Source organism: Amborella trichopoda, chromosome 9 (genome assembly GCF_054954075.1).
Source record: "Amborella trichopoda isolate Santa Cruz 75 chromosome 9, AtrichopodaSantaCruz75HAP2 v2.0, whole genome shotgun sequence".
NCBI classification, from domain to species: domain Eukaryota; kingdom Viridiplantae; phylum Streptophyta; class Magnoliopsida; order Amborellales; family Amborellaceae; genus Amborella; species Amborella trichopoda.
The window spans coordinates 19,589,735-19,610,358 of record NC_142344.1 but is presented as its reverse complement, the minus strand read 5'-3'; the positions used below and the strand labels follow the sequence as shown (position 1 = coordinate 19,610,358).

The 20,624-nt window shown below is 41.5% G+C and overlaps 1 protein-coding gene across 2 annotated transcripts in view; it reads left to right on the top strand.

Moving 5' to 3' along the window:
- The first annotated feature begins 686 nt into the window (after positions 1-686).
- The window catches only part of LOC18436373 (SEC12-like protein 2), a 35,157-nt gene continuing 15,219 nt past the window's right edge, over positions 687-20,624 (top strand). For both annotated transcript variants that reach the window (XM_006846394.4, XM_088846726.1), the window contains exons 1-3: positions 687-1,051; positions 8,371-8,465; positions 11,360-11,510. In XM_006846394.4, the coding sequence (XP_006846457.1) occupies positions 806-1,051; positions 8,371-8,465; positions 11,360-11,510 (492 nt within the window). In that variant the 5' untranslated portion in view covers positions 687-805. The remainder of the gene's footprint in view (positions 1,052-8,370; positions 8,466-11,359; positions 11,511-20,624) is intronic.

Sequence of the window (20,624 nt, the reverse complement as noted above, 5' to 3'; positions counted from 1 at the left end):
TCCCACTTTGTGCTTCTCATTTATTAGTAAAATACTATGTTTTGAGCTCTAATTTGTGCCATAAACAGTATTTCAATAAAAACGATTATCACAAATAATCACATAAATCTGCATGTATATGATTTTCTTTACACAATGATTTACTTTACAAAATGATTTGCTATAATCAGTATTTTATTTACACAACATAATAACATTGATATCTGCATCTATTTGTCCAAGTTTAAAAAAAAAGGAGAAAAAAAGGCTTTGAAGAACATAGTGGAGATAAAAATTTCTATTTTAGGTTTTTTGTTTGAAATAATATTTTTTTTGAAAAGCATAAAAGTAGCCATGGCTGCAATACACAAAACACAAAAAAAAAAAATCTTTCCAAAAAAAAATATAGGTAAAAAAAGATGCGCTTTTTTTGGCCAGATTTAAAACGAATTATTAAAAAAGCGCGTTTTAAACTGTTTTTAAGAAAAGTACACGGACTTTTTACCGTCCTTTTCAAGATATCTCCGTTTACAACTGTTTCCATAAAAAACACCAATTGCTTGAAAAACTCGCCTATTAAACGGCGATTTGCTGACTATACATATTCCTCTAATCGTCATCCTCTCTCTCTCCGGCCTTCAGCTGAGCTGATAGAGGACGCAATCTCGACTGCAACTTGTTTGATCCCCAGCATTAGAGAGAGGGAGAGGGGGAGTTTTGGAGAATGGGGAAGGGAAGGAAACCGATCCCGCTTCCCTACACTCAAAACAAGAGAGAGAAAGCCAGGTTCTAGAGAGAGAGAGAGTGCGTGTGTGAGTTTTGGAGAATGGGAAAGGGAAGGAAGCGGATCGCGCCCTGTGCTAAGAAATTTGGTCTGCCTCTGTTTTACGCATACTGGGTACCCCCTGTGATTGGAGAGGAGAACTCAGAAGAAGAACCAGACGAAAAACAGAGAGGAAATGAACAGCGCTTCATTGTTCTCGGGGGAGGCGGAGGCGACAGCCGTACTGGTCTCCAAAACACCCTATTGATCGCCCAATTCGACTTTGCTACCAATTCTCTCTCTGAACCAGTCAGTCTCTAAAACTCTTTGTGTGTCCTTAGATGTGATGCATATTTATGCATTTTTTTTTTTTAGAGTTTAGGCATTTAATTCATCAGCGTATTCATTGATAGTTACTCCCAGTTAATCTCGGTGATGATTTTGAGCCTATTTTCATGAGTATTTCTGGTGTATTTTCATCCTTCACATTTTGCATGAGGAAATAAATTATTTAGGTTAATCTGAAACTGTCTCTTCTTTTTGTCCCTTTTTTTCCGGTTTTGAAAGAGAATTAAGAGGCATTAAGTGTAACCCCTCAAGCTGATAAAATTAGTATTATTATCTATGAACGGAATTGAGCAATATAATTGAAAAGTAAAAGATTGTCAATAACTGGCGCTATACTTCCAATGGGGATGGCATTGCTCGTATTCACTGTCTCTATGAAGTAATGGCAGGTGAATAAGTAGAATTTGAAGAAAGTACAATAGACATTGCTCTGAATTTCAATCAAGGTTTCAAAAGAAATATTGAGATATATACATATATGTGCTGTCTGAACGCACATATATGCATATATGTGTGTTAATTTTGTAATCTATTGCATTTGAAAATATTGTAATATACTTTTTAATGTCTAAGAATAAGTCATATCGCATGTTGAGAATAAACTTGTTCACAATTTTTCAAAATTCAAAACATACAAAATTTAAAAAAATTTAAAAGTCTAATAGGCCATGTATTAGTAATTGTCTTCAACTCTCCATATTCTATAATAACATGGACTCGAAGTCTCCAACTCTCCAAATCAGTCTTTAACAAACTTACATAAGTATAAAACCAAACACCAAAATAGCCCAAAAAGGCGAAAAGTCTAACATCCAAATGTCTAAAGTCCAATTTGAGATGGTGCAATTACAAAAGAAGAAGATAGAGGACATCTGCATTTCTTCAATCATCATCAATAAGAATCAAAATCAACATCATTATTGTTTTCATTTGCATCGGAATTGAGACCATCATCATCAGGATCATCACCCTCTTCAACATGTGGCTCTTCTTTTGCAGTTTCTTCTAAATCTACCTCCTCATCCTCTATCTCCCTCTCCCTCTATGAGTGTGAAGTACCAGTAGAACTTGTTGCTCGAGTGGCCCGCCTAGGATCAGAAGCTCGCCCCGAAGCCTCCTCGACCATTTCCCAAGTCAAACCCTCCCTGGGGAATACCTCCTTAGTACCATATTCTCTGACTAGCCAATCAGAAGCATTATCCATATCTTTCGAAGTGATGTAATCATTCTTTTGCCTGTTAAACTTCTCCTTGAGCCTCTGATTCTCTCTAACAAAACCCAAGTCATTGAGCTGCCTTTGCTCAAGCCTGTTACTTCTCTTTGTATGCACCTATAAGAAAATATGTATGTGTACTAGACTACTAGTCTACTTCTATTACTATTACTAATAAAGCCATTTGTTAGTAACCTATTATATCATATGTTAATAGTTTGTATCTATTGTCTCTTATGAATCTATATTAGAAAATGTATAGTTACCCCAATCGCCTATGAGGGTAGCGATTCCGTTTCGGAATATCAATTCGGCGTTTCCCTGGGCAAAAGTCAATTCTAAAAGAAAAGAATCATGTTTCCATGTTTCGTGGAACGCGATTCCACTTAGTTTAAGAATCTCGATTCTTGGATTGCCAGAATCAAGATTCTATATCGATGACTTTATGATTCTTAGCTACACAAGAATGTGATTCTACTTGTGAGAAATAGTGATTCTAATCTTTTTGGAATTACTAATCCATGTTGTTTGGAATCAAGTTTCTATATCGCAGACATCGTGATTCCTTGCTACACAACAACGCGATTCTACTTATGCTAAATGTTGATTCAAAGTATTAAGGAATTGCGAATCTATGTTGTTTGGAATCAAGTTTCTATATCGCAGACATCGTGATTCCTTACTACACAACAACACGATTCTACTTATGCTAAACGTTGATTCAAAGTATTAAGGAATTACGAATCCATGTTGTCAGGAAGCAATGTGAGCATAGGAAGAGCAGAAACCCTTCGATGTGTGCTTAATCATAAGTGAGCACGACATGTATGAGAACGTGAGAGAATTTGAAGTTGTTGCACACGGTAATAAAATCAAAATTTAAAATATAAGCAATATGTTAAATTTTTTAAGTTCTTATTTACTAATTTCCATCCTTCATTTCATGTTACTTTTTAAGAACTCTTACCAAGAATAAATAAATATTAAAAAAATATGTTACTTCAAATTTAATAATGTTTGGTACATGGTGTTGGTACTAAACTACGAATGTAATAATGTTTTAATATATGATCGGCACTGTCATTTCTTCAAGTTGAATAAGAGGATAAAAATGCTTTTCTTTAAGTAAAATAAGAAGATAATAAGGAAAGGAGATAAAGGGAGCTTGCTCTTGTTTTCACTCTTTGTATGCTATAGGCTAGCGCCAGACCTTGTAGGCTTAATAAGGTTATCGGTAGACCGAGTCCATTGTATGAGATTGTCTACAAAGATATGATAAAGGTTGACATTAGTACTTGGAGTCTTGGATTGAGTATATGCAGACCAAAATTCAATCTTGTAGTAATGCGTAAATTTATATATTTTCTAAATACTTCTCTCATATGTCGGAGGGAATTGGTTCGCAATTCTAGTAAGGGGAGAATCTCAATTCCAAGTGAGGTCATGTGTGATTCCATAGAGGTATGAAACACGATTCCAACATGAACGGACATCGATTCATGCAATTCCTAATTTTTTGAATCTCGATTCCAAAATAGTGAGAATCATTTTTCGCAAATCCAAATCGTATGGACAACAATTTCTAGATTCTGAAACTTCTGATACACGCGATTCCGCAACTCTGATTCCAGAAACGATTCGGAATCACAGACGTTTCTAACAATTATAGAAAAATGAACTTGTAAACGAAGAAAAGAATATACAATGCCATCTCAAAAGAAGTGGGCAACCTTCTGGAGGTGTGGAGCACTACTCTCATGTTGTCTCCACCATTGGGCTGCAATATGTGGGCAACCTTTATAATTAATTTAGGTATTTAACATTATCATACAAAATTTTAGCAACTTGAAAGAAAATTTTGAATCCAATATACAAAATATATTATTATTACCTGTTTTGTCTTTGCGTCTCTGTCTTACGGCCATATCTTTCCTGAATGACGTCAAAGCACACTTGTATGAAATGATCTCTGCAATTGATATCTAATCTTGGATATTTGTATCAGGAAGTAATCTCGCAAGGCACTCACTAAAACCATCTATAGTTGTATCTTGCCTCGATATCAACATCAACATAAAAGAACTTGGGGTTGAAGTAGTACCTTGTTGCATGCAATGTTCTATGGAGCTGCTTATCCCACTTGGCATCTATAATCTCCCAAATTGGGCCATACTTGGCCTCATCATTGCTCAAATTATCTACAATATTCTTCTTAGCTCCCTCAATCCATCTTAGCTCCTTCAAGTGCATCATGTATAAAGTCCATAGAGGGCTCAACAGCATCAACCAAACGCAAGACCTTCACCAAAGGTAGAAATACTAGTATCGCATGCTTTACCCCATGCCAAAAATATTAGAAAGAATAATATCTCATGTCTTCTTTCCCTTGGCATCTTTAGACCACCTACCCCTACCCCTACCCCAATCCTCTAAAGCAAACATAGTCCTTAATAGTGGCTCGCATAGCTCATGTGGAGTTGAGCCTTTCAACCCTGGCCCAAATTTCCCAATTGCTTCCAACATTGTATGGAAGGTATTCTCTGTGGGGGGCTTGGGGATTCACGGCCTTAAACCTCAAAACTTCACCCCCCCTTTGCAAGTGGTGTTGGAGACTCGCCACCCAGTCGACAACCTTTGGCACCTCATCCTTTGATCCAAGTATCGACTTTTTGCTTCGCCTTGGTCCTTACCAAAAGTTCATCCCCACAGTGTTTCTGGGTTTTGACGGTCCATCTCACACGCACTCCACCTTTTCTTAGCCTATATCAGGTTTTTTCCTAGGAACGGGCGAAATGTGCGCTTCTGGCTTGATCTTTGGGTGGGTGATTCTTCCCTTTCCATCCAATTCCATTCTCTTTTCCACCTTGATAGAAATCCCCAGCATTAAGAGGAACTCCTTCCGGTTTTGGGCACTTCCACTTCTTGGAACCCTGACCTTCACCGGCCCTTACCAGATGAGGAACTCATGGAATTCATCCTTCTCTCCTCTCTTGTCTCATGGGTCCAGCTCTCTCCTTTGGGTGAGGACAAAATCATTTGGTCCCTGGATCCCTTTGGAGTCTTCTCTGGAGCTTTTCTTTTTCGTTTCCTCAATCAACCCCAGCCTGGACCCTCAGGAACCTCCTCTACTAAACCTTCGGCTTCGAGGGCTTGAACGCTTTCATCCCTTCTAGAATCCAGTTCTTTAACTGGCTCGCCTTGTGGGGAATGGTCGTCACCATAGATCAATTACAAAGTCACGGCTTGCAAACCCCCAATAGGTGTGTTATGTGCCTCTCTGCAGAAGAGACAATTGATCATCTCTTTATTCACTGCCCTCTAGCTTCTAACCTTTGGTGTGACTCCTCCAACTTTTCGATTGGGTATGGGTTATTCCTGAATGCATCTCGAGTCTCTTCAAGCTCTCCTCTTTCCTCCCCTGGTCTAAAGCTGGTAGCTTACTCTGGAAAGCTATAGTTGCAGCAACCCTTTGGATAGTTTGGGAGGAGCGCAATAACAGGGTTCTCCAATGAGTTTTGGCAACAATTCACAAGCTCATAGACACCATTCAGGGCACGGTAATCTTTTGGGCCACAAATCACAAACACTTCAAAGCAATGCCCGCACACGACTTTCATCTTAATTGGGGACATGTCCTTTCTTATAGGTCAATAAAAGTCTCTCGGTTCACCTTGTGGCGACCCCCTAATAGGGGCACCATTAAACTTAACTTCGATGGGTCCTCCTTGGGCAAACCTGGCCCCCCAGGCATAGGTGGCCTTTTCCTCAATCATGAAGGTAACCCCCTTCTTTCATTCTCTTCCTCCATAGGGACAACAGACTCCACGGAGGCCGAATCCCTACCCTGCTTGAAGGCCTACGATTGTTCGATCCTTCATGGGTCTCCTCCCTCACTATAGAAGGGGATTCCAAAAATGGCCTTCTCTGGGCATCTACCCTTTCCCAACCCCCTTGGAAATTGTTGCACATCTTTGACAAAGTTCATAATCTTTGCGGGCGTACACAGATCTCCTGGACTCATACTTGGAGGGAGGCCAACCAGGTAGCAGATGAACGCACCAGACAACGAGCTTCTATGCCGTGAAGGACTGCGATGGTGCTGAGTTTTTGTGTTTCTCTGTTTTGCGATGGCGCTGAGTTTTGTGTCTCTCTGTTTTTAGTTTGTTTTAGGTTTGCTTTTCTTAGCCTCTTTGGTGTTGTATGCTCCTGTGGATTCCAAGGGTTTTTTTGGTTGTTTTCTTTTGTTGGCCTTTGGGCCTTGTTGTTTTCGTTTTCATTTTTCCTTTGTCACCTCTCTCTGTGACTTCACCTCTTGGGGACCTCTTTGTAACCTTCTCTTTACCTTCAATACAATGTTAACAATATAAAAAAATAAGAGGACTTTTGATTAAAAGCTTAATATTTGTACTTACAAAACAAAAAAAAAACTTTAAAATTTATAATTGTTTACAGTACTTGGTGTTACTAGAAGACAAATTCTGTTCACTGCTTTGAGGAACATTAGTTATTCTTGTAGTTGGTATTGTTATCATTCTTACTGATGATTTCATATTGGCATAATTGTTATGATTGAAACTGTTAAAATTGCCTTGAGTCAGCATATTATAAAAAAAGAAAATCATGTAAAATGGTTTTTGTGGAGAGAGAAAATTGGGTTAATGTCAATTTCCAACCAACTATTTCGGTGCTCTGTTAGATCTAGGGTTGGATGTGCTCAATAGTCTATTATAAATTATTTTTTATAAATTATTTTGAAGTTGTTCATCTACTGATTTTAAGACCATCGCCAAAATTTAGGGTCAAATAAATCCTGTTTGGATGGTCAAGTTGAGGGTTTTGTATGGGGTGCATTTTTCTATCACATTAACCTCCTGGCCAATGTTAGCTTTTTCCACACACACACCTAGAAACGTTCAACACCTCCTCCCCCCCTCCCAAAAAAAAGACGAAAAAAAAAGAGTTCTTTGGAGTGCCTCATTCATGAGGCAACAACCCCTGGCTGCCTGGGCAGTGCTTCCGCCTTTCGAAACATGAGGCCAATTTGGACACTATGATTGGAAATTGTCATAAATGCCCTCCAACATGGGGCCCATTTGGGCTACTAATAGAAATACTCTTCTTAATTCTTGTTGCAAATGCTAGATGATGTTGCACTGTACAATGGTGGTGCTTCTGTTATTGAATTTGTGGTGTCTTGGACTTTGTGCCTACTTATTTATTTATTTTTTTTCCGTTGATAACTCAGTGGCTACTTATCTTTTTGCTTTTGTGGTTTTTAATCTGTTTTCTATTATTGGTTTTGTTTCTTGAGGACTTAAATCTTCTTTAATTCCATAAATGCCTTAATTGTATTGTCTTTTGTTCTCTCAACATATCCTTATTAGTTATAACTTCACAAGCCAAGTTGTAAAGCAATATTGAATTGCCGAGGTTGCTGAATTTTGACCTCTTTTTTCTTTTTCCTGAATCTAGTGATTGCAAAATATCATTTTTGAACAGCATGTTTCCTATGTATATAACCTCAGTCTATGTCTTACTGCCTTTAGATAAATTAAGCCGACTACAAAATTGCTCCGTCATTGCTGTGGTTTATTGTCTTTTTACTGAATAGACCTTCCGCCATTGTCACTACACAAAACGATTTGCAAATTTGCTTCATTGTACTTCTCTTTCGTTTTCTCCATCTTGATGTAGGCACTGCTTAAAACTTAATTAAGTATTATTTCTTTACAATGTTCATGTTTTAGATGAGCTTATTTCATGTGGCATATTCTTCAGTAGTTTCCATCTTCCTTATATCTCATACCTTAGTGGAGACTATATGCGCATGGATAAATGTCATGCCCATGTCTAGACCTTTGAACAGTGCAATGTTTTTGTTCATTTTCCTTTTGGATAACTTGGTCATTTTTGTCATTCTAAAATATAGATTTTAGCATGGTTTAGATTAGGGAAAGATGTTGAGAGCCTATGCTGCTTAATTAATGGAATTGTTTATCACAACATTCATGTTCCTTACTTCATCTTTTCAGCTTGTAACTTTGGCAAATATTTATACTATTTTCAGACACACAGGTTTGTCACTGGATGTGATATACCCTATAGAGTGGCTGTGCACCCTCATGGAGAAGGCATGATTTGTTCTTTCCCCAAAAGCTGCAGGTTACTACATTCTCACTTTTTGCATTTTTTGTGATTCTTGGCAGCATGGTTTGGTTTCTGCTGCATGAGATGTAATGGATTACTCTAAGTTGCACAAGAATGTTAATGGATGGGATAGAAAAATCTATTTGTTTGTTTCATGGGCAACACACTTTAGTTAACTGTAATGTAATGGGATTAACTAGGTTATTCTACACAATGGGGCATACCATTTCTAAACTTCTATCCAAGTGTCCCTTATGAACCTTTATTCATCATGCATCCATAAAATAGGGCATGCACTTAATGGACTTAGAATTTTTGTGTTTCAGTTTTATCGAGTTTTATCCAGATGTCCTGTTTTTCTTTTCTTCTTCTCTCTCTCTCTCTCTCTCTTCTTTTTTTCTCTTTTTGTTTTGGACTAGTGGGGTTGAGGTGTCACTCCCGCAGCAATGAGGCTTTCATGATCATATCTTAAAATGTAAACCATCTTTGAAACTCATTTGCAGTTTTACTTCGGCGATTCTACATAAAGATTCACTAAGTTCAAATGTGTTATTTTATATCAATAGTTTTTTTTTTTTTTGGTAGTTCAGAGGGAAAATGGCCCCTAGCCATGATAGGAGTGGAACTCAAGACGTCACGTTGTGGTGCTCCACCACCCAAACCACCTAGCCTTGAGCCCTATTCCTTGTATATCAACAATAATTTGTTTTTTTGTTCACACTGGCTGATCTTGCTGTTCGACAAGTTATTGATAACAAAGAAAATGACAAATGAATGGAGGAAAAGTATTGTGATACCTATTTACAAGAACAAATGAGATACACAAAATTGTGTGAACTATTAAGGGATCAAACTTATGAGCCACACTATGAAGCTGTGGGAGAGAGTGATTGAGCAATAACTAAGTCATGAAATGAGTATATCAAAAAACCAATGTGGTGATATGCCAGGGAGGTCGACAATTGATGCTATTGTCCTACTTAAGCAATAGAATGAGAAGTTTAAGGTGGAGGGAAAAGACCTCTACATGGTCTTTATTGATTTAGAGAAAGCTTATAAATTTAATTTGATGGGTGTTTGAAAAGAAAATAGTCTCCACTCTCCAGATATCTCATTGACTCAGTGAGATATATGTATGAAGGAGCGCTAACTAGTGTACGAACAACTAGTGAACAAACAAAAGAGCTTTCAGTGACAATATGTTTACATTAGAGGTCAGCATTGAGCCCATACCTCTTTGTCCTAGTAATGGACGACTTAACTAGGTGTCGTGATGTATGTTATTTGCGGATGGTGTAGTTTTGATCGATGAGACCCGATCACTCGAAGTGGCGCTAACACAAGGTTAGAACTTTGGAGGGATGCTCTAGAATCTAAAGGTCTTAAGACAAAGCATATAAAATGCAAGTTTAGTAATAATAGGAGTAGACACGAGGAAGTAGTTAAAATTGATGTCCAAAAAGTACAATAAAAGCGTACTTTCGATGTTTTGGATCGATAATCCAGGAAAATAAAGAGATTGAGGAAGATGTTACACATAGAATTAGACTTGGGTGGCGAAGTGGAGATATACAACCAGAGTTTTATGTGATTGACGCATACCAATGAAGCTGAAGGCCAAGTTCTATAGGACAACTATGAGGCCAGCTTTGCTTTATGGAGTGGAATATTGGGCTGTCAAAAAATAACATACCCATAGGATGAGTGTAGCTGAGATGTGGTTGTTGAGATTGATGAGTGGTAAGACAAAAAAGGACAAAATTCGAAATGAATACATTCAGGAGAACTTAGGTGTGGCTCCAATAGGCGATAAGATGTGAGAAAATAGACTTAGGTGTGCTGGCTATGTGTAATGCAGACCTAGTACAACACCTGTTAGGAGGTGCGAGTTAGTTCAAGTAGAAAGCTCAAGAAGGGCAAGTTATAAGCTCAAAAGAATATGGTTGGAAATAGTGGAAAAATATATGGGACTTATAGCCTTACTAAGAGTATGGCCATTAATGGAGCAGAATGGTGGACCGGGATTCGTGCACCCGACTTCAAATGGTTGGAAAAAGGCTCTGATGATGATGATAATGATGATGACACTAGTTGCATCAAACTTGAGCCCCTTGCATGCATTTTTTATGTATTTTTTGATGTGTCCTTGGAGAATTTAAGATTCCAATTTCCTGTCTTTACGACTTTCGTGTTGACTTGCCCCCCCTTAATTATGGCATCTGTCAATTTTTTATTTATTTCTTAAGCTATTCTCTCGAAATGAAATATGTACTATGGTAGGTGAAATCCCAAACATGATTATTATTGTTATAATTGGGAAGGGATATACTGGTTTTGTGTTGCATTTAGTTACCGAAGTTGCTTGTCGGTCTTGGCCACATTGTACAATGTTTGTCTGGGGAGCAATCTAATGGGTGGTAACCCTGCAAAACCCATGTTTACCAAGCCAAAAGCCCAAAAAGAGGGAAAAAATATACTTTGTTTTATAGGTTCTGACATATGTGGAACCATAACACTGGACTAGTTGTGCATTGTCCATATATCTGGTCTGTTACTATATTGTATGCATTACCTCACTATGCTTCACATGTTATTATGTGAAACTATCTATAAACCTGCAAGAAATGATTACCGTCCAAGCTCCTTCAAGTTGTTACAAGCTTTGTAAGGATTCTAGGACATTAATAATGATTGTCTATTATGCAAGTTGGAGCATCTTTAATATTGTCATATTATTACATGAAAGAATTGCTTGATAGGCTACAACTAAGTGTTCACTTGTGAGTTTATGTGGATATGTTTTAATGTCAGAAGATGTTGGTCAACAAACCACATGATTTTTACAAAATATGGGACATTAACTAGTGATTGCTGAAATGCTAAATAGTTGTTCTGTTTTGTGTTTGCAGCTGGTTTGAGTGGGACTTGGAAAAGAATGAAGAAGGTCACAAACTGACTATTGAGCCATCAGACACAACACTTATGATGTTAGAAGATGTTGGGCAACAGATTGCATTGACCTTTGCTAGAGATGGTACAAAGCTTGCTGCTGGTGGTGAGGTAGAATATCTGTGTAGATAGGGACTACCTATCCCCAAATAATTTTCTGCAGATGTCTATGGCTTTATCAATGTATCTCTATGAAGGATAATTTTATCTTTCCACCCATGGAAAAATAATATGTCCTGCACTTACCTCACTTATTCTTTGTTCTTTTCATTAATTTTGGGTGTGTGTTGGGATTCACATCGTTCTGTGACTTGGACTTGGCTCAGATCTTGCCTGAAGTTCATGGCAAGTCAACTATGGACCAACGACTCAGGTGAGTCTTGAAGATTAAATTCTTGAAAAGAAATTATTAATGTTATAGGAAGAAAAAATAAATGTGGGAATCATCAAAATTGTAGAAAATAATTAAAATATAAATTGTAAAGTTGAATATTGGTTTTTTTGGCTTTGAATATTATCTAAATTCATCGACTTGGTAAGCCTCCTGCTAGAAATAGTGAGGGGTGTGTGTGTATCCACCCTAAAAAAACAATATTAGGGTCATTTATTTAACCCCATTTTTAGCACACAAATTCTCTTGCTTGTACGATAACAATAACAATAGTGATACAACAACAACAAGAAGAAGCAGCATCCCGGATGTTGGGTGCAACAAACAAAAACCCTCACAGGGGCCCAAAAAATGGTATACAATCAGCAAAAGGCAAATAAAACTAAATACAAAATCAAGGGATTATGTGCTCAAAAAGGTGCCAAAAATACCCTGAGTGCCATCCTGAGCTGCTCCCTGCTTAGCGAGAGTGTCTGCTGCCATGTTGGCCTCTCGCCAAGCATGTCTCCATGAGACACATATGCATACAAATATGACAAATCTCATAAAAAATATGGTCTAGTCTCCAGGGTGAGGGCCAGGATCTGAAGCCAAGGCTATGACATTTTTTGGAGTCACCCTCTATGAACAATTCTGAGCTCCAGTAGGGATTGAAATTTCTAAGGCCTACCAATAGAGCCACTGCCACCACGAAGTTTGGAATCAGTGTGGCCGACGAAATGTGAGAAGGAGAGGAGAGTGCAGCTGTCCTCGTCTCTGAAAATGCCCCTGGGTTGGGCGAGGGGGCAACCATCAAAATTTAACTTGGTATAGCCTGGTTTAGGTGATCTCCATAGAGAGGCACAAGAGATTTGGTAGGTCAATGGTACAAGAATGCCTGCCAGTTTTGGTAAAAGTCTGTGTGGGAGAAGTGCTTGAAGGATTTGTGATTTTGGGCCCAAATTGCAACTGAGTCCTTCCCTTCTCTTTTAGAATTTCATTTGCGATCTTTCCCTCATAAAGTTTGGTTGTTCCTTTCTAACCAAATTACCCATAGCATGGCGGCCACTGAAGCCTGGCGAAGGAGTATACCTGATTATGACCAAGGTGGGAAGAGATAGGTGATGAAGAGGTCAGGGACTGACCTCAGGGTCACCGAGGATTGAAGAGTTGGAGGATGTCACCTTAAAGGGATCTGGAGAGGTTGCAGTGGATGAAGAGATTTGCATTGATTTCTTCTTCAGCTGTGCACATGGGACATTCATTTGGAATGTGAATTCCCTTTCTTTGGAGTTGGTCTATGGTCAAGGTTCTCCTAGAACCCAACTTTAAAGACTTGGATTTTGGAGGGGACGAAAGAGAACCAAGCTTTGGCCGTTATTGACAAGGATGCTGCTGTTAGAGCATGTCGTGGTGATTTTGCGGTCGAAGGATGCCACCGAGAAGACGCCTGAGGGGGTGGGTGACTAGATGATCGTGTCGGCTTCGTTTAGAGGTACGAAAGCAGAGTGGTGGAGGTAGGACAAGGCCAGAAAGCCTTCGACCTCCTGATCAGCTAAGGGCCTCCTAAAATTGGGATCCAACTTCTAAAAGACTGCAATGAATTGAAATGACTAGCCATTGTTGCTTCGCTGTCGCGGGCTAGGAGGAATGGGGTGGGGAACCGCTCCTTCAAAGGTAAGTGGCCTATCCAAAGGTCAGACCAGAAGAGGACTCTATTGCCATCCCTAGACCTGAAACATATGTTGTCTTTGAAAAGATTTAGGCTACGAAGAAGGGATTTCTAGATCCCAAAGGATCTATGGCTGATTTGGCTACGGGGGAGCTAGCCTGCACATCAGTACTTGTGACGGATGACCTCTTGCTAGAGGTGATTTTGTTGTGTGGCAAAGCGCTACCACCACTTACCCAAGAGTGCAAGGTTGTTACTTTTTAGGTTGCTTGTTCTTAAGCCACCTTGAGATTTGGGCGAGCAGACTTTAGCCCATGAGATGAGGGGGAATTTACGGGCCCCTCGCTCGACTAGAGGAAGTTCCTCGGGAGTTGTTCCAGCTTAGCCACTATTGAACGCAGGCATATGGAAAAGAGATATCAGAATATGGGGATATTGGCTAGGGTCGCCTTGATAAGGGTGATCCGCCCCCGAGGTGAGAGTCTACCTTTCTAGTTTGCAAGCTTCCAATCAAATTTATTGATGCGACTCCATTGCCTCAACTTTGGCTTGCCGATGCATAATGGTAGCCCCAAGTAAATGGACGGCAGTTTGTTGGCTTTTCTGCCCCACCGGTCTACGAGACGGAGAACCACTCTTGGCTGGGTGGCTACGCCCATCATTTTGGATGTGGCCATATTTACCTTGAAGCCGGTGGCCATTTCAAAGCATTTGAGAAAGAGGAGGGAATTGATATGTTGGGTGGAGATATCGCAAAAAATGATGGGTTCATTGACATACTGCAGGTGAGCAATCTCAGGGCCATGATTCCCTTTTGTGAAACCTCTAAGAAGGCTGTTTGATACATCCCGGTAATGGATCAGCTGAATACTTCCACTACTATGGCAAACAAGAAGGGCGAAAGGGGTCACCCTATATGAGGCCTCTTGATGCAGGAAAGTAGCCTTTGTGAGAGCCATTAATGAGGACCAATAAGTGGGGGCTGGATGTGCATCTGCTGATTCAGCCCCCCCAATGTCGGCCAAACCCCATCCTACAAAGAGTTTCGTCGAGGATGTTCCAGTCTATGTGGTCATACACCTTCTCCTAGTCTATTTGATGATTACTGCTTGTATTTTGATAGAAATCTGGAATGGATCCACTCATGTGCAACTAGTGGGCCATCTAGAATTTGACGATCTTTAACGAAGGCTCCTTGGGTCGAGGGGATGACCCAACCCAAGACCTCCTTCAGTTTAGAAACGAGGACCTTGGAGAGGATTCTGTATGAGTTGTTGATCAGGTCGATAGACTTGAAATCTTTGAGCTCCTCGACGCCTTCGATTTTGGGAATCAAAGCGATAAATTCATGGCCTTGTGGATTATGCTTCTGGCATGGAATTGGTAGAAAAACATGAGCAGGTTTGGGCAAAGGGAGTCCCAAAAGTGATTGAACACTTCGATATGTATCCATTAGAGCCAAGGACTCGGTCTTGACTAAGGTCTTTGATGGCTCGAAGGATTTTGCCTCCAGAGAAAGGGCAATCTAGCCAGGCCACTTAGGTTATGGCCTTCTCTATGAGAGGGGGTTCGTCGAATATGAGATCACCAATTTTAGTTTGGGAGATAGAGTTGTCACGTCTCCTGCAGTTGGCTGTCTTACGGAAGAAAGCCATATTGAGATCTTCATATTTGAGCTATTTGACTCTAGATTGTTGTGACCAACAGTTCTCTTCTTTGAGGAGGAGCTAGCAGTCGAGCTTAGCTTGAGATCTCGAGTTCCTTTTCTTTGAGGTCAGGTCTTTGCTCCGCTAAGGAGTCTCAGTGCTCTATGGTTTGTAGTAAAGTTTCTTTCTGGGATCGGAAGTTTCCAAGAAGGTGGCGACTCTAATTTTTGAGAGCAGGTTCGAGTAATTGGAGTTTGCATTGGAAACGGAATCTGGCCCAACCTTGGATCTGATCTAAGAAGGATTCCCACCAAGCTGGGATAAGGAACATAAAAGTAGGCTCTTCAAGACATGCCAATTCAAAACAGAAGACTTTAGACCTTCTGATGACAACCACTGTGTCTAAAAGCATGGGCTTGTGGTCCGAGGTGGATTTGGGGAGAGCTAGTTCATGGGCTCCCAGGAACTGTGAGTCCCACTCCAGGGAGATGAGGAATCTATCCAGTTTAGAGAGAGGGATTAGAGGGGTGGCTAGATCAAGTAAATTCAACTCCCTAAAGGGTATCTATGAGTTATTACCGGAGATGAAGTCTACAATATCGAGCATGCTTTGGGATATTTTCGGGTTGGAATTCCACTCAAAAGACAATTTGATGACATTGAGGTCACTGCCGATGCACCAAATCGGTGGGGCTAAGGCTGAGATCGTTTGGAGTCCTCCTAAAAGAGCCTCTCATGCCATCAGAATTGGGGCCATAGACGGTGATGCATTTCTATGGAAGATCGTTGGAGGTTCTGGCAAGGCTAACAAAGACAGAGAAGTTGCCTACATAGGATGAAGAGAGAATGTGAAGGGTGGGATACCAAATCACCCATATATGCCTCCCAAGGCCCCTTTGGCTTCCAGTGCGACCCATTGACAGGGTCTGAAGCGCCAAGCTGTCGGATGAGGGGAAGGAATGAGGTTGGGAGCTTGGTTTCGACCAGTGTATTAAAATGCGAGATGCGGCCAAAAGCATTGGGGAAGTTGATGCGGCGATGCGGCTCGATGCTGTCCGGAAATGGGTGCATTGCGGTGATACGGTCAATAAATATAAAAAGTTCTAAAAAATAAAAAAATTAGGTTAGTGCATAGAAACAAATATTTAGGTGATATATGTGATAGTAGGTATTTAGTTTATTCATTAACTCCAAAAGTATTAGTTGTGGGAGATTCTGTATCCACTGTCCCCTGATAGAAACTAGAAACTGGCTTCATAAAACATTCAACAATCAACAATCATAAGCACAAATCTGCAACCACAAACTTTAAAGTTAAAAAATTGAAAATACTATGAACTTAAAAGTCAAGCTCTAGAAGAGTCAATACAATCATCATCATTTCTCAAGTCCTTAGGGTGAGATTCTTACTTACAATTTTCAAATACTAATCAGCAAGTATTGATTTCTTCAAGGCTCTTGAACCCTCAATTTGTTGGCATAAGGTCTCCTAAACTCTCTCAAATCAACACCCAAAAGATACAAATCAACAACCAAGCATCAACAAACGCACAAATCGAAGAACTTCAACAAATAAAATTTCTGCCCAAATTTTTTTTTTTGATTCAATTGATCCAATAAAACCACATATGTGGCTGAAAAATATTGTTTGGGGGGTTTAATACCCCCCAAACCCTTTCCCCCCATTTTTGAAGTTCAAAATGACCTTATTACCCCTCCTTGAGGGGTACAGTTTTGAAAAAATTGGTGGACAGATTATGCATCTTGATGCGGTTGATGCGGTGCTGATGCAGGGCATATGTAGGCAAGTGTGATGCATTGGTTCGCGGATAGAATCTGATGTGGCCGCATTTTAAAACACTAGTTTCGACTAGATCCAGTATAGATGCAAAGAACTTAAGGCTGTAGTCACTGACAATCTTACATTTGGTGGGGTTCACCAAGGCCTTGGATGTTCCAAATAAGGATTTTCGTGGAGAAGGGTTGGTGGGGTAGAGGTGTCTTAAGGGAATGGCTGAAGAGCCGAAGGAGCTGGTTCCACAAGGGGGAAAGCGGGCGGATTGGGCTTCGTGTTATAATTGACTCCAAATTCAAGATTAGAGATCTCTCTATTACCTTGTACACTTTAAATTGAGTTTGTGTCAGTTGTGATGAATGCCAAGATATCTGCATATGGCCCATCATAGGCGAAGCCCATGGCCTTGAGGACTTGGTGTATATCGCCTTGCACTCTATCTATATCTTTCGCAAAATTTGAGTCCACCCAAGCAGCTGGGGCCTTCTGAGAGTCCTTCAAAGAAGCAGATGCCATTTGGGAGGTTGCCAAGGCATTGAGGGAACTACAACAGATGAGGTGTAGAGGGTGTTGTTCGCCCCTGGGGATCTACGAGCGGGATAGACTTGGGTGGGGGGGGTGTCTCATAGGTGGCGTGGTGTCTCATAGGTGGGGTGGTGGGGGAGGACAGATAGGGTGTAAAGTATACGATAATAGGTGGTGGGATGTCGGGGCAAGAGGAGAGAGGTTTGACTGCCTAGAGGGAGTATTATAGCCGCCAAAGGGGGTGGGTTGTAGGAGGGGTTGGAGAAGGGGACCAGGTAGGCTGCAAGAGGAAGAGGCTGCCTGGGGGTGTTGAAATAGGTCGATTAGAGCTAGGAGGAGATGGTCCAATGAGGGTGAAAGGATAGACCAATGGAAAGGGCTGGGGGGAGCGAGGGTCCTGCCATCGAAAGGGGAAAGGGTCTCAAGAGGGGGATGGTGAGAAGGCACTCAGGGGGAAGGGCGAGAGAGGAGGAGGGCCTGTGAGAGACTGAAGGCCCGGTGAGGGGAAGTAGCTTGGGGGGTAGGTGGAAGAGGTCAGCAGGCACTGCTGTCCATGGGACTCCACGGGGACAGGGAGGGGTAGGGATGGTAGGGGTATTCAAGGGAGGCAACTCTTTTGGGAAATGGGAAGTGGGGTAGAAGAATGTTTAAGGTGGCTTATAGATTCTGGCAAGCGGCACTGGCCACAAAGGAAGGAGAGGAGGGAGAGAGGATTCCTTTATAGAGGGTTGAATAGCCAAGTGGGGACTGGAGGAATTGGGAGCCATGGGAGGTGCTCGAGGGTTAATGAGTCCTGGTTGGGAGAGGGAGTAGATGGAGGAGAGGGGGACTAGGGTTGAGAAGAGGAAAGTAGAGATGAGGAAGATGAGAGGGGTGATTTAGGTGGGTTGAGGGAGGCTAAGGGTTCAGATGCGGAAGAAGCATGGGTGGTAGGGACAAGGGCAATATGAGACAGCGGGAGGGGAGGAGGGAGCACTGGAGGGAGGGCAAAGAAGGGAGGGCTAGAGATGAGGTTGGATACAATGGATGGCCCCATTCAAAGGGGCGGTGGGGAGAGAGATGGTAAGGGGAGAGAAATGGTAAGAGGAGAGGCGATGGGAGAGAATGGGTCAGTGCAGGGAAGAAGCATGGGTGGTAGGGACAAGGGCGATATGACACAGCGGGTGAGGAGGAGGGAGCGCTGGAGGGAGGGCAGAGAAGGGAGGGTTAGAGATGAGGTTGGATACATTGGATGGCCCCACTTGAAGGGGAGTTGGGGAGAGAGATGGTAAGAGGAGAGGCGATGGGAGAGAATAGGTCAGCACTGGGGAGCCTGAGTGATTGCGGGTGTGACCGAGGGAGAGATAATAGAGGAGAGCATGGTGGGGTGGATGGTGATGGCTTGGGGAGTTCCAAAGGGCGGCAACAGGTTGCTGATGATGGGGGATCCAACTGTTGCACGAGATAGGGATGGAGGACACGAAATTAGGAGTTGGGGAGCAGGTGTCACGTGCCTAGGCGAGCCGTGGGAGGGCACTTGGCTCGTCGGGAGATGGGTTGTCACATGGTCTCATTGGGGGGCAGGAGACTTAAGAAGGCGGGAAAAGTTAGAGGAAGGATCAATGAGTGTTGGGATGAGGTTTACATCAGCCCTTTGCCGTTGGATGTGAGATTTGGGGCGGGGGAGAGGGCGATGGTCCCTGCGATTAGCTATCAGACGGATCCAATTGTTCCTGCATCAGCAGCGTTATGGTAAACTGCAGTCTATACATTGTGGACTATCAAGGGGTGTCCACTGTTGTTCAGAGCATGTGCTCCAGCACTCTCTGTGCGATGGTCCAAAACATTGGGGCTGGATGGAGGGGAGGCAGATGACCAGTACATGGGGATGCGAGAGAAGTAGTCTAGCCAGAGCTCCTACGGGATGAGATGAGGATTGAGGGTCACGACTAGCTTCTGTATGGTATCAAAGGGAAGGAACTCCAAAGATATGCAATGGACCGAGATGAAGATGCTGCAAGCCTCCCTATGCATTTGAAGGTGTTTGCATGCCGGGCACGGAGGGGGATGTGGAATGCTCTGAGCCAGATCTTCTGGGTAAGAGATGCCCCCAGGTCTTTACTCCAAGGAATGAGAGATAGAGAAGCCCCTTTGAACTGTGGTGTGGTCGTCTGCAAGGCATTACCCTATGAAGGGAAAGAGAAGAGGATGTTGTTGTTTGAGAGTTTGTGGTAAGTGAGGTTCGGCTCAGCCCATCTCTCTTTGCCCCATTTTTTATGCCTCTAATGTCGTCTCTTTGAGGGCTGAAGCGGCCTATAAGGTCATGATTCAAGGACTGTTTAAGAGCAGCAATGTGTTGACCCTCTAAGGAGATCACATTAGTTTCAGGAAGGTAATGGGATGGGAGTGGGGAAGGGGAAGTGGTTACCTCCTTAGCTCTGGTGAGTTGGATGAGATGTCTGTAGTTGGAGAAAAGGGGGGGGGGGGGGGGGGGGGAAGTGCTGGAGAGATGTGAGGGAGGACCATCGGATGGAGCCATTCACCAATTGAGAGCAGTCCATTTCGATACACTGTCAAGTATGGGATTAGATAAGCTCAAACTTATTCTTTTGGAATTTTCATCTGGCGTTTTTAAAACAATCTACAGAGTTTGGAGCCAATAAAATCCAGCTAAGGTGGTTTTTTGTAAGGTGGCAAAGCATGGGCTTAGGGATCTGGGGAGTATTTAAGTATCCCCATATCTAATATGTATTGATTGGGATCCATGAATTTGTTTCTATTCTGTACTTTATGGAAACAATATTTTCTCGGGATGCCATTAGTCCAACTTCTGCAGCTATAGATTTGAATTTTCATCCAATATGAGAAGAAACATCCATTGATCAATGGTTATACAATAGTTGTCCTCAATCCTTATAGTTAATTGTCTTACACTTCTTACTTGGTGTAGAGGATTGAATTTCATAACATCTCTCATATTTATGAATTCTGACCAATCCTACAAATGTTTTTGTTTAAGATTTGAAGAACTTCCAACTCCTGAACTACTTCACCAAGAACATAGAAACATTTGGAAGATAAGAGCATGGCCGTTTTAGGTGAACCAAACATTTTGGCTTTGTGACAGAGCATGCATTGAGTTGCAGATTTCTGCCTCAAAAGTTTGGTAAGTAATGGAGCAAACCTTGTTCTCATAGCATCCACAAATATTTATAAAAATCTTCTTGCTGGAACAAAT